The sequence below is a fragment of the Meles meles genome, chromosome 20 (genome assembly GCF_922984935.1).
Source record: "Meles meles chromosome 20, mMelMel3.1 paternal haplotype, whole genome shotgun sequence".
Lineage (NCBI taxonomy): Eukaryota > Metazoa > Chordata > Mammalia > Carnivora > Mustelidae > Meles > Meles meles.
Genome location: NC_060085.1, coordinates 53,577,089 through 53,590,832, shown reverse-complemented (window position 1 = coordinate 53,590,832; position 13,744 = coordinate 53,577,089). Strand labels below are relative to the sequence as shown.

The 13,744-nt window shown below is 50.2% G+C and overlaps 1 protein-coding gene across 2 annotated transcripts in view; it reads right to left on the bottom strand.

The window, feature by feature from the left end:
• Nucleotides 1-13,744, bottom strand: part of SLC6A1 (solute carrier family 6 member 1) — a 42,419-nt gene that overhangs the window by 13,089 nt on the left and 15,586 nt on the right. For both annotated transcript variants that reach the window (XM_045992023.1, XM_045992021.1), the window contains 6 exons: nt 6,752-6,814; nt 5,290-5,619; nt 4,771-4,902; nt 4,070-4,170; nt 3,097-3,206; nt 1,283-1,415 (listed from right to left, as the gene is read on the bottom strand). In XM_045992023.1, coding sequence (XP_045847979.1) covers nt 1,283-1,415; nt 3,097-3,206; nt 4,070-4,170; nt 4,771-4,902; nt 5,290-5,527 — 714 coding nt within the window. In that variant the 5' untranslated portion in view covers nt 5,528-5,619; nt 6,752-6,814. The remainder of the gene's footprint in view (nt 1-1,282; nt 1,416-3,096; nt 3,207-4,069; nt 4,171-4,770; nt 4,903-5,289; nt 5,620-6,751; nt 6,815-13,744) is intronic.

The following is a 13,744-nucleotide window of genomic DNA, read 5'->3' as shown; positions in this document are numbered from 1 at the left end:
CTGTCCCTACACCCCTGGGGTGCAGCTTTAAGGGGAAAAGGGTGGGAGTGAAGCCAGGCCTCTTCCCCCTAACTTAATTGGAAAGATCCCCAGGTGTCCCCAGGCTAGACCCCCAGCTTGACCTGGCTCTGCCCTTATAATAAAAACAAAAACAAATGCATTTCCTCTTGTTAGCTGCCAAGTGCTTTACCAAATGCCATTCGATTTGATTCTCCTGGCAAACAAACACATTAGCCCCATTCTTCAGAGGAGGAAACTGAGTTTCAGAGAGGTGAAGTGATCTGCCTGAGGCCACCTAGCCAAGTTAACAGCCAAGCTGGGATCTAAACTCAGGACTATTTCAGTACAAAGCCTGAATATTTAACCATTCATTGATCCATCTCTGTTCCTCCTCCAAGGCTGGGATGTGGAATGTTCATCCCTGGATCACTCTGGAACAAAACCTGGTATGGTGGCTGTTGGGGCTGATTCCACGTTAAAACCTGTTAAACCCCTAGGGCCTGCCTGGGCCTACTTAGCCATAGTGACTCCTTGTTGCCTAGGTAGCCATTTTGTTGTTTAATAAATGTCTCAGCAGTTACTGATACCAGTTCCGGGTAACCGTTGCTAAAACACATACCTAAAACAAGGCCATTTTATTGTTTGATAAACGCCTCAGCAGTTACTAGTATCGGTTCCGGGTAACCGTTACTAAAACACACAGGTAGGAGACACCCAATCAGCCAAAGCCATATACGTAGAGGTCTGTGGTTGTGCCCTATAAAACTAACCTGTAAGATCAAGGGGGGTGGTCGCTCTCTTCGGAGGCGGCCCTGGCCGGTCAGTTGACTTCTAATGCTTGGCATAGAATAAAGCTTTGCATAACTTTCACTTTGTCTCAGCCTCATTCCCCTGGCCAGTCAGTCTAACTTCTAATGCTTGGCATAGAATTAGGCTTTGCATAACTTTCACTTTGTCTCAGTCTCGTTCCTTTGATAACGGACCCAATAGTGGCAATGCTCAGGGACAGTTTGCTCAATGGTCCTTGAGCAAAGTTTACCATCTATTTTGTGATGGCTCTGTGTAACTGACTTACGTTATTGCATTTCGTCCTCACACTGTCCAGAAGGTAGGTAATGTTATTATGCCCATTTTACAGAAAAGAAAACCAAGGCAGAGCAAGATGTAGGGACTTGCTGCATTCCAGGTTCAGTGGGGTTCCTGGTAGTGCAGACTCCTTGTGCAGGACGGAATCCCCTTGTAGTCCCATCCCCTTCTGGTCCCCACTGTGCACATGTCTTACCTTTCCAGTCCAGCCAACACCCTTCCAGATACAGAAATACACAAGGATCCAGGCAATGGCCAGGGTAATGGCCAGAGGCCAGCGGATCTGTCCTGGCTTATCCAGCCCATCTGTCATCTGGTGCATGTTCCGCCTGGTGGAATAGTGGAAAGAGCAGAAAGTCACATGGGGCTGGTGGGAGCTGAAATGGCCTCGGGGTGCCCAGGTAGTGATATCCTCCACTGTGACCATGCTGACATCTGTGATCAGTGAGACCCAGGAGCTGGCAGGAGACTGTGGGGTCCATTATACTAACGGGTAGAAAGTGTTATTTGCTCAAGGGACCTGCTGGTTCCTTATTTTGGCCAGGATTCTTGCTCACCTGTTTGGCTGCTGGTACCCTCCTAGCAAGACCCTCACCTTCACTTTTGCTCTATCCCCACTCCAGCCCCAAGGATCCTTCTAAATCATATGTCTGTGTCCCCTCCTGCTCAAAACCCTGCAGTGAATAGCACCCTACTGTCCTCAGAATGAAGCCCAACCTCCCCAGGCCAACCTTGCAAGGCTCTCTGAGCTTGCCCTGCTTCTCTCTCCAGTCTCAGCTCTCCCTGAAACCCCTCCAACACTCATCAGACTGATGATTCCCATCCCCTCACCCATGCTTGGCTTGCTGTCACCTGCCTCCAAGCCTTCATGCATTCTCTTCCTCCTGCCAACACCGGTCTCACCTATGTGGTTTTCACCTTAGACATCACTCCTCACCTGGGCTAGTCCAGGTACCATCTTGGGGTCCCTATAGCCCCCCGTGCATCCCCTCCTGTTAGTACTGGTCATCTGGTGTTGCCACTCTGCTTGTTTGCTTTTGTTTGCCATGTCTCTAACCAGACTGCACATAGTAGGTGTTCAAGAAACATTTGTTGACTACATGGTTCAATACAGTGCTGAAGGTGTGTTAGAGAAGTGTATGTGGCACATGCTGGAAAGAAGCAGCAGCCGGAGAAGAATTTGATTTTTATTTGTAAGGAGACAGCCTCATCAAGGACATTTCTGCACAAAGAGACTCGCATCACTTGTTCTGACAGCTCCTGAGCACGGCTCCTCCTGGCAGCTTATGCAAGGTGCCGTGGAACCTTCCAGGGTGCTCCCAGACCCTTGAAAGCTGCCCAGCACAGATGCTTCCTTAATGCCAAAGAGACTTGGATTCCAAGACCTCCTTTTATAAAATCAATACCTCCACACACATCTACAATGTGCTCTTCTGAAGGTACAATCAGCACAGCCTTCACTACGAACCATGTGTGCATACGTGTGTGTGCGCGCGCGCATGCATGCCTTTATTCCAATTTTAGTATATGTGCTGCCGAAGCGAGCACCATGCCTTTATTCCAAACATCTCTGCATCTCTAAGTAGAGTGGACTGGTTTTCCAGATGAACTGGGATTTCATTGGCCTGTCCTAGCGATCCTTCTTGGCCTGTGCTATTGCCCTCCAGCGGTACACCCTCCACCCTCTCCACCCTGCTCCGTGTCCCAGGAGGCTGGCTGCTGGGGCTACCTCATTGGCTCCCTGGCCCTTTGGCTTCTAAGTAGGTTTGACCGATGGCAGGAGTCACTGGGCAGAGGAACGAGAGGGCAGGAATTCATTCTCTCTAGCTTGTGTCTAGTGACCCTTTCCACAGCCCAGCTCTCTACAGGGGAAGAGAAGGCTTCACCCTCTCTTGTTTCTCCCTGAGGCTGGAACACCTCACCAGCTCCCATGACCTTTTTGAGGATGCCTCTGTCTCCTGCTGGCCCTGGCTGACAGGCACCCCATACCTCTGACAGCCCCACACTTACTCCCAGAACTCAACCACGGCGCTGGTCATGTTGGTGGTGTTGACAACAGTGTAGTTGGAGAAGCAGCGGTCCGTGTTCCAGGGGTTGTCGCACTGTTTCCACGGCAGCGTCTGCAAAGGCACAGTGGCACAGACAAGGTCTGCTGAGCCCCCAGGGGATGGCAATGTGGTCTTAGGGCAATTTGTCCATCCTCATGTTACCCTGAGCCTCTTCCAAGCCATCCGTGATCTCACCTCCCCTTCCCAACAGCTCCCAGATGCAGGTCATATTGAGATCCCCATTTTGGGGATCAGAGAGGGGTAGCCACTTGCTTGAGATCACACAGCTCCTAAGTGTCAGAGCTGAAATTTGAACCTTGATCATTTCACTCTGAAAATCAGCTTTCCAAGCTGTGCCATAAGGTCTTGTGTGTTCGTCCTGGGGCCACTTCCAGCTCTGTGACCTCGGGTAAGAGATCCCACCTATTTGACACTCTGTACATCGATGTTAACAGTGACCACTGAATGGTGCTTGTTCTTTGCGAGGTACAGTTCTAAGCCCTTTACACATTTTTACTCCTTACTCCTCATGACTCTATGCAGCAGGTTTCACCATCATTTTATAAATAAGGGCACTGTGGCTCAGAGAGGTTAAGTCTCTTTTCCAAAGTTGCACAGCTGGTATACACTGGGGTCAGGATTCAAACCCAGGCAATCTGAGTCCACCCTAAATGAGCTAACAATAGCTACCTTAAGAGGGGGAGTCAGGAGGATTAGAAGTCAGTCCAAGCGAAGCCCCTGGCTCAGGGTCTGGCCTGGAGCAGGTGCTTGGTTCACAGTGCTACAACTTGTGTGGACACAGGGGCTGCTGAAGACACACCATCCCACCCCTCTCCCCCAACCCAAGGAACAGCCCTATCAGCAGAATGGTAGTCCAGTGGATGGAGGGTGGGCTCTGGCTCCTTCTGGAAGGAGTGGTCCAAGGGGCCACTCACTGTGGTGAAGGAATTGTACAGGTAGTAGATGGCCCAGGAGATGATAACGATGTAGTAGATGTTCAACCAGAATGACAGCACAGCAGCGGCAAGGCCCACACCTGCGGGCGGACACAGCATCATGATATTGGTCTAACAGAGCAATAACAGTAACTATCCTAGGAAGTGTCATTCTTATCCTTTTCCATGATGTCCACCAGGTCACTGGACCTTGGAAACAGGTGTTACGGAGGCCCTGAGGCTAAGAGAGAGGGAGGGACTTAGCTAAGGTCACACACATCTAGCAAGGGAGAATTTGGGTCTGGGGCCTAGCACTGGCAGGTTGCAGGTGGGGTTGGGGTCTTGGCTTGCCAGGCCCTCCATGTATTCATCTGAGGGTCTGTCGAGCAACTGAAGAAGGAAGCAAAGAAAGTCGTACTCAGCCCTGGCTGGGGAAATGAGCTTACAGGACAGGGCAGGCTGACGTGTGTACAGGGGGCGGGGGTAGGGGGTGGCAAGTCATCTCTGGATTGGGGCCTCCTGTCCACCTAGATCCTAGCTGGGGCTGCCATCTGCCACCTGGCCCGTTTGAGGGCTCCACTCTGTTCAGAAGTGAACAAGGTCCCTCTCTCCAGGAGGGCTGGGAGTGTCGGGATGGCCCTGGTTTCACCACAGTTCTGTGGGCAGGAGCACTGCCACGTGGCCCCATTCTGCAGACTTACCCTTGAACATGGGGGCCAGCTTCCACACCCCCAGGCCCCCAATGGATGTGTACTGGCCCAGGGAGCACTCCAGCAGGAAGAGTGGGACCCCCGCAAAGATGAGTGTCAGGAAGTAGGGGATCAGGAAGGCCCCTGTGGGGGTGAGAAGAGAGATGCTCATGGTCCCAAAGCTTAGGAGAAGCCCCATTCAGAGAGCATAATGGAGGGGCGTTCTAGGGTCCCAGTCACAATCTCCCTACCCTCTGCCTTCAGAGTAGCACCCACAGCCAAAATCCAGTCCGAGATGTTCTTTGCTCAAACTATATCCCTCGTTCTTTGCAAAATGAAGAGGTGAACTGTTTGGTATCGTTAACAAAGGACAATCGTCCTTTGGGAAACTTTTGGTAAAGGGACAAACACAGGAAATGGGTCCTGGTCTTTGGGGGGGCCCTTCCCCTAAGGTTCCCTCAGGAAATGCCCAAGGGTGACACTCTTCACGGGGTCCAGACCCAGCTGGGAGGCGGCCAGGACAGCACCTACCACCACCGTTTTTGCCGCAGAGATAGGGGAATCTCCAGACGTTGCCCAGGCCGATGGCATAGCCCACACACGACATGAGGAAGTCAAAGCGGCCCTTCCATGTGTCCCGGTCTGGAAGGTCCGCCGCCTTCTTCTGTACCTTGACCACCAGAGTTTTGGGCTTGTCATTGGCCATGGGGGCCTCGCTGACCTCTGTGGAGATCTGCCCGTCGGCCACCTTGCTGCCATTGGTTGCCATGTCTCGGAGTTTGGACACAGAGGTCCTGGCAGATGGACGTGTGACGTCGGCCCCAGTCCACGCAGACAGCAGTTTTGCGGCTCAGGGTCACCCTAGGAGAACAGAGGGGTGGGGTGACAGGCACAGAAGAGTGGCCAAATCCTGAAGTTGGCCCAAAATAACAAAAATAAAATGGCCCACGAACTAACCATGGGTCAGAGAAGGCTCTCTCATCGGCCCTCTTTCTCCTGGAGGAAGCACAGGGCCTTCTGTTCCTAGGCTTGTGTGGGGAGGATGTGGTAGTTTTACGGCTCCTGGACTAGCTTCACACCTGCAAATCTATGTCCCGTGCCCTCTCTTATGTGTCTTGCTCAGCGAAGAAAGCTGAGGAGACCAAATCTCCAGACGGGAATATCAAGTGTTCCTCATCTTTGCCTCTCAGAATACAATCAGATTTTTCACACCCTGAGGCCACAGTACCCATGCGGGCAGTGGTTGAAGGTGGTAGATGAGCACAGACTCTAATCACGATCAAAGTCCTCTTTCACATTTGAGCTGTGTGACTTTGAGAAAACTTCTTAACCTCTCTGAGCCCTGCTCTCCCTACCTTTTAAACTGAGTATGATAATAGTACGCCAGGTTGTTACTCAGCAAGCCTCTTGTGCCTGGCAAGTGGTGTTACTATTTTGTCAGCAGTCCCCAAACCTGGCTGTGCTTCCAAGTTGTTTGCGAAGCTCTGTAATGATACAGAGCCTCAGGTCCCACCCCAGATACCACACATGAGAATCTCAAGGAGATGAGTCCTGAATCTGGAGATTTAACAAATTCTGCAAAAGGAGATTCTTGTGCTGGGAGCCAGTCGCAGCCCTCAGCTGAAGAAGGACCACTGGTTTTCCTGACCTCCCTGACCCAAGAGAGTCCATCTGTGCTCTTTACTCACTTGCCTCTTTAGTTCCAGAGGCAGCATGGAGTAGAAAATGATGTATGGCATCGGACTCAGCCCAGACCTGGGTCAAATCTCCAGTCTGCCTTTTACAAACTGAGTGACCCTACGTCCTGCTCTAGCCTCACGTTTCTTGATTGTTCTAGTCTCAGTTTCTCCACCTATAAAACGGCAGTAATCTTATCTGGCTCGTAGAATTGAGGCAAAAATAAGCTTTCATGGTTGTACGGGTATTTTTCACCGGACTGGTTTAGAAAGAGAATTCTGCATATGGTTGTGATTATTTTGGTTGTGGATGTTACCTGATGATACTTGCTGGTGGGTCAGCTCCAGAGTAGCTCCCTCTGCCACCCCTGAGTGCACGCCTGCAAAGTAGAGATGGGGAGAGAGCCCAGTGAGCTGGCAGGTGGTGGCTAATGGGCAGGCCTAGGGACAGAGTAGCAGGGCTGCAGGAAGCCCGTGGGAGCCCCCCAGACAGGTGACCACACGAGCCTCCATGCCAGCCATGGGGCACTAGAACATGCTGGAAGGGCCCTCTCGGGAGAGCTGTGGGGGCGGGCATGAGGGCAATGCGAGGATGGCCTTCCATCATTTTATCAGAAGGAAAAGAGAAGTCAACAGAGGGGCAAAAGCCCTTCAGGGTACAACTGGGAGCCAACAAACGCAGCTGAGATTTTTCTCCATCCCCTAACCAAAAGTGCAGAAATGTTGTAAAAGGCCATGTAAGCAGACCTCAAAATAATTTATTTTAGTATGATCCTTTTTTGCCCATCCCCCTGCAATCTAGTCATTTAAAAACCCCCTCCAAAACCCTAAGGATATATTCTAAGGCATACACAGTGATTAGTTTATATGTGACTTCTGTTTCCTTTTTTGCACTTTTCTGGATTTTTGTGATTTCTAAATTTCTACAAAATTTTTACATTAATCAAATAACAGAATAAACTTATAGAACGCTTAGAGCAAACAGGACTGTGTGAAACAATGATCTGGGGCCTCTGAGATGTATGTAGGAGCAGAGCAAAAGCAGCACGTGGCCCCAGAAGGTCTCTCTCAGCTCTGCCCCACTGGGGGATTCTGATTGCCGTGCTCTCTCCTTCCAGACCCCTCACACTCAGTCCTCATCCCCAGATACCAATGTCTCTGCCTAGAGTTCACAGAAAACCAGACTACCTCTGGACAGTTTTCAACCCTGTTTCTCACTCTTCAAGAGGACCCACAGGCTTGTCTCAGATACCTACTACCTGCTTCCTGACTTTGGTCTGGCGCCATCAGAAGGAACTACTGACTCAGGTAGGGTGACCTCCCATTGTCAGGGATGGTAGCCCATCTTGTGGTCTACCAGAAAGTCTTGGCATATGCAGCGGAGAGAGAAGTCTTAGGAAAGGGTGTGTGTTGGAGGGGGTGGTTAGCCATTAACTGTCAAATCAATGATGACCCTTAATTGTCCCTATGACCTACGCTTGTAGGCTCCAGCTGCCATGTTTTTTCAGAAGGATCCGGTTACCTTGGACCAGGGCTGATCACCTAACTCTGGCTAGTCTATCAAAGCTCCTTCCCTGGAAATTTGGCACATGGCTGAGAAAGACGGCCAGCCTGTCCGGGGAACTGGGAACTCTTAAGCAGCTGTCTTCTGCCCACCTGCACTGAGAGTATCAGGGAGAGTTGGTCTGCTGAGGAAGGAAATGAGAGGTCAAAAGATGGAGAGTCTTGGGTGTCTGGGTGGCTCAGTAGGTTAGGCCTCTGCCTTTGGCTCAGGTCATGATCTTGGGGTTCTGGGATCGAGCCCCGCATCGGGGCTCTCTGCTCAGCAGGGAGCCTGCTTTCCCCTCTCCCTCTGCCTGCCTCTCTGCCTGATTGTGATATCTCTCTCTCTCTCTCTCTCAAATAAATAAATAAATAAATAACTTTGAAAAAGTTATTTTTCAAATAACTTTGAAAAAGTATTTGTCTTTGCCATTTCAGGCTTTCTTAAGCCTGGCTACCTTCCAATGCTGAGAGATCACAAAGCAAGCATCCCCACCATGCCAAAATAAAATTCCCTCCTTTTGCTCACATTGGCACAGGGGATTCCTGCTAACGTCTTGAATCTCTGTTCTCTTACCACTCAACTTAAGTTCGGAGGAAGGCCTGTAGCCCTATGGGAACAACAACTTCTGGCCTCTGCCCTGGATATCCTTGTTGACTATCCACGGAGACTCAAACCAACTCCAAAACCTACTGTGCACTAGACCTCAGACTGCCCCACACCACTCAGGGAGGGACAGACAGACAGACAGGTGCAGGTCTGGCTCACTCCCAGCAAGCAGGAGAAATGGAAAGGCGCATTTAATGGGGTGAAATGTGGTGTTTATGTCCTTTGAAGAAATCATTCAACACCAACACAGGAGAGAGGTGGAACGTTGGGAGGAAGGAGAGCGCCGGTTCACCAAGAGGTTTATTCCACCATCCCCTCCCTGAGCACAGTTAGCATCCCCTCGTGCAAAGGCCAGAGAGATCAGAGACCACGGCTGTTTGAAGAGCTCAGCGTGAGGAAGGCACACGCGTTATCTTCAGAATATGGGGAAAGATTTGGGCAGATGCCTGTGACTGCCCTCTGAAGAGCCACATAGGCAGACGGAGCTTTCCTTTTAGAAGACAAAATGTGAAGAGAACAGTAGAAGGCCTAGAACAGATATATCTTATGCTCTCTTGGGGATTCCTAGGGAGAAGGTCCCCTGGGTCACAAGACAGTGAGATGGTACAACATTAGAGACCTTGGCTCCCCTTGAGGTTTACTAGCACTGGGCATGTTCCTCCCCTTTTTGATCCTCATCTGTAAAATGGGGAAATAATAATCTTTTATTCGTACAGATGCAGTGAAGAATAAATGAGATCGCACACATAAAGCATTGCGACTACAGGGCTCAGAGTGAGGGCTCAGGCCATCTCGGCCGTTCTCATCATCGTGATGATTACCAGCTGTGTACGGACCGTGGTTCCTAACCTGGGAGGCACAGCAATGATGACACTATTATGACTAACAGCCGCTAACATTTATCGTGGGCTTATTATCCATGCCCTCCAGAGACTGGCAGCACTTTCAGAAGACTGATGGAAATTGTCCTTTTAGCCTCCACGGGGGAAAACTAGCTAATAAACATTTCACATCTCCCTGCTTTGGGCTCTCTGTATACCAACTGATGAGTGGTCTAGCCCATCACCCTGGGTCAGGCAGAAGGCGGGAGTGGTACATGTGCGTGTCTGGTCAATAAAATAAGGGGTTATTCCTTAATAAGTCTGGCAAGAACAAAAGTCTAGTAGATGGGAGGAAAATGAGTAAGGGATCCCCATTAGTTAAAAAGCCTGGGACCCGGAGCTTACAGACAGCACTTCTAGAAACAGCCTCACTCAGACACCCCAGGAGTATAGCTGCTGGTGAATTTTCATTCCTGACACCAGCTGGTTAACCTGTTGCTTCCCTGTCTCGTGAAAAACGGCACATGGAAAGCACAGGCATGTACGAGTGCCCAACAAAGGAAGCTGGCTCTCTTTCTAGAAAAAGAATGATCTCAGAAGCAGGAGCCACCTGTCAGCCAGGAGTTACTTCCCCTCTCCTGAAACGGACTCCCTTGCTCTGCCAGGCAGGGGCTGCCCTGTGTTGGAGGACAGCTCCATGGGTCCATAGCAGAAGGACCATGCATCTCTTCACCCCCTCTGCAGCGCGGGCCTCCTCTACCCGCTGGCGGAATGGGTAAAAGGAACGTCTTTCACCCCTTCATGATGTAGGGCATTTTTCCAAGGCTTTCTTCCAGAATCTTCTGGTTCTTCCTCTTCAGATGACAGAATTCTGCAGATGAAGAGTCTGGATATACGTTCCTCCAAGTCCTTAACGTTTCCCCATATTAACTGAATTCCTCCGAAGCGATGTTCAACAGGGCACCGTTAATGTGAGACCCCAGTGACACATCCTCTGTACTCACTCGCCTACTCATTCACTCCTTCCTTCATTCAGCAACTATTTGCTCAGCACGCACTGTATGCTGAAATGGGGATGGAACAATCATTTCGAGCTCTTTGTATTCTGCAGCAGAGTCTGAATCAGTGAACTCACAGGAGCCAGCAGAAAGATTCCATTTTGTAAATATTTACCCAGGACTTAATGTGTTCGTGGAGCTGGGCTGGACACGTGGGTCGCAAGCATTAATAAGACAAGGTCTGTGACCTTCACAAGGTCACAGCCTATGAGAAGAATTATCTCTGCCTGAAGCCAATCATAGTACCCTGTGATATGTGCAGCAAGAGTAAATGAACTAGACGAGCCCTTTGTGCAGGTCTTGAAGGAATGATGGAATTCGACCAGAGAAGACATCCTAGGGGTGTGGGCTCAGTTGGCTAAGCCTCCAGTTCTTGGTTTTGGCTCAGGTCATGATCTCGGGGTCATGGGATCAAGCCCCGCATCAGGCTCCGTGCTGAGCATAGAGACTGCTCGATATTCTATCTCTCCTTCTGTCCCTCTCCTGCTCTTACTCTCTCTAAAATAAATAAACTAATTAAAAAAAAAAAAAGAAGGCATCCCAGATGAGGGGACATTTGAACTGGGTTTTGAAGGTTGAATAGGCGTTCATCAGGCTCAAGAAGTGGGAAGTGCATCCTAAGTGGAGGGAATGCAGGAACAGAAGTAGAAAGGTTTGAAGATAGGAAGATCAGTTTGTGAAAGACCTTGAAAGCCAGACTAAGGAACTTAGGGACCAGTTGCAGGGATGCAACTGGGGTGATGATGTGATCAGACTAGTATCATAGAAGAAGACCCACTCAGGGAAGCTCTGGGAAGGAGTGAAAGAAAGAGACTCAAGGCAGGAAAGTGGTGAGAATGTTCCCATGAATATGTTCCTTCTTCAGTGTTCAGTTGGAGACCAAGTCCTAAAGCCATTAATAAAAATGGGGCCAAACCAAGCAGAAAGAATACCTCTGCTAATCCCTGAGTGAGGAAATGCTTTATAAGAGGGGAAAAAAAAAAAAGTAGTTTAGAAGCTCTAGACCAGAAGTAGCAAAATGGGTCAAAACTGGCCCTGGGCTTATTTTATTTGGCCTGAACAAAAATTTTTTCAGTTTGAATTAGGAGCCAGAAATATGACTCTCTAGGATACATGATTTCAAACAGAGGGAACAGCAACTGCAAAGGCCCTGAGGCAGGAATAAGCTTGGCATGTTTGAGAGTCAGCACGGAGGCTGGGCTGGCTGGAGTCCAATATGGGAGGGAACAGAACTAGTCAGAAGCGGGCAAGCACCAGATCACACAAGGTCTGAGACCACAGCAAGGAGTTTACACTTGGGAAGAGTAGAGGGTGTAACTGGTGGTAGAAATCTGACTTATATTTAAGAGTCTCATAGTGGCTGCCTAGAAGAGGATGCAGAGGGGCAGAGGTAGAAGCAGGGAGGCTCAGTAAGAGGCTGAGAGTCCAGGTGAGAGAAGGCAGTGACTTGAATTGTGGCAGTTAGTTAGGGAAGCGGTAGTGAGGAGTGGGGCGAAGAGTCAATCTTCACCAGGGTGTGAGCTGCAGCAAACTGGCTGGCCATAGGTCTAGATGGTAAGTCCTTTTCCTTGAGCCCTCAGCCAGGGATCTATTTTAGAGGTGGTACCTACAGGCCTTGCTAGCAGACTGGTTATCAGCAGCCTAGGCCTGCGCAGATGACAGGCTGGGGGGAGGGGAGTGTGTGGCAGCCACCCTGGACAATCCCCGCTCTGTCCCACTGCATCAGAGGCACTGGTGGCTGCGTGGGGTGGGGACTTGGACAGAGGCCAAAAGGCCAACGCCAGTGTCTCAGGGCTGCCATTGTCCAAGGCTAGGGCTGGGCCCAGAAGGAGGCTCAGAGGGAGTGGGGCACCATGAAGAGCCAGGAAGGCAAGAGGGGGAGCAGCAGGCTTGGGAGTAGGGGCCCCCACTTCCTCTCATGACGCTGTGCATACTCCTGCTTTGTCTTGCTCCCATTCTGTAATTACAGAAATTACAGAGGCTTGCTTCATACTGAAATCACTCTACTTGCTTTTATTTCTTTTTGGAACTCTGCAGTTCAAGAAAAAAATTAATATTGGGTTTGGCTTCATTCCAAAGGGAAACATAATGCAGTTTATTCTCTGCTTTAGGGAAAAATGCTAGGCTCAATAAATTGGGCAGGCTTCATTGAGCATCTGTTGTGTATCCGGACCATGCCAGCTCCTATCAAGTGAGAAGAGCCAGCATTTACTGAGCACCTATTGTCTGCCAAGCATTTAACAGGTGCTATTATCACCCAGTACTCATTCCACCTCTGTAAGCCAAAGGCTATTTCACCCATCTGACAGATAGGGAAACTGAGGCTTGCCAGCTGTGGCTATGGTAAAGCAGTCTCAACCGGCTTGGTGCTTCAAGCCCTTGCTATCCAAAGGGTGGTTCTCCAAGAGGTAGCATTGGCCTCACCCAGAGGCCTGTTAGAAATGCAGAATCTTGAGCCCCACTCCAGCGCCATGGGATCAGAAGACCCATTTTTAACAAAGTCCCAGTGCCCATGCAAGCTTTGCAAGGGTGCACACGGAAGCTCTGGAGGCTGTAGGGTAGGGACGACCCCAATTATTTCACAGAGCTTGCATCCATTCCCTGTATGGCCAGGGGCTAGATATTTAGTGTGCTTGAGTATCACGTATCCTCAGTGGTAATTTTGGACTCCCATGCTCCACAGGATGGCTGTGAAACTCCGAATCAAGATAATGTATGGCAAGAGGCTGGTGAGAGCAGAGGGCCTCGTGCACAGGAAGTGCTCAGTAAACAGCAGTCTCGATTGCTATTCAGAGATGAATGGCCGGGAAGTGCTTTGTAATTGAAAAACATTGCACAAATATAAGGACCAATTAATAGCGGATAATCACGTGCAGACGGTTAGAGGGAGGATGGATGTGGGCAGGTGGATGCAAGTGCTGTGGGCAGCCTTTGACACCACCTGCCCTGAAGGTTAGGGAGGGATCCCTAGAGAAGGTGCTCTGATGGAGAGGGGGCAGCTGGAGAGGTTCTATGAGGCCTCAGGACTTAGGTCTCAGAGACCCGAGTCTGGGGACGAAGAGTCAATCTTCACCAGGGTGTGAGCTGCAGCAAACTGGCTGGCCATAGGTCTAGATGGTAAGTCCTTTTCCTTGAGCCCTCAGCCAGAGCCAGGACCTATGCGGCTTCCTTCCTGCTCCAGACTTGTTCTCTGCCACACTTGTACACCGGGTCTATACCAGCAGTCTACAGATTAAGAACAAGGCCAAGAGAGGGCTGGTTGCTGGTCCAAGGTCACAC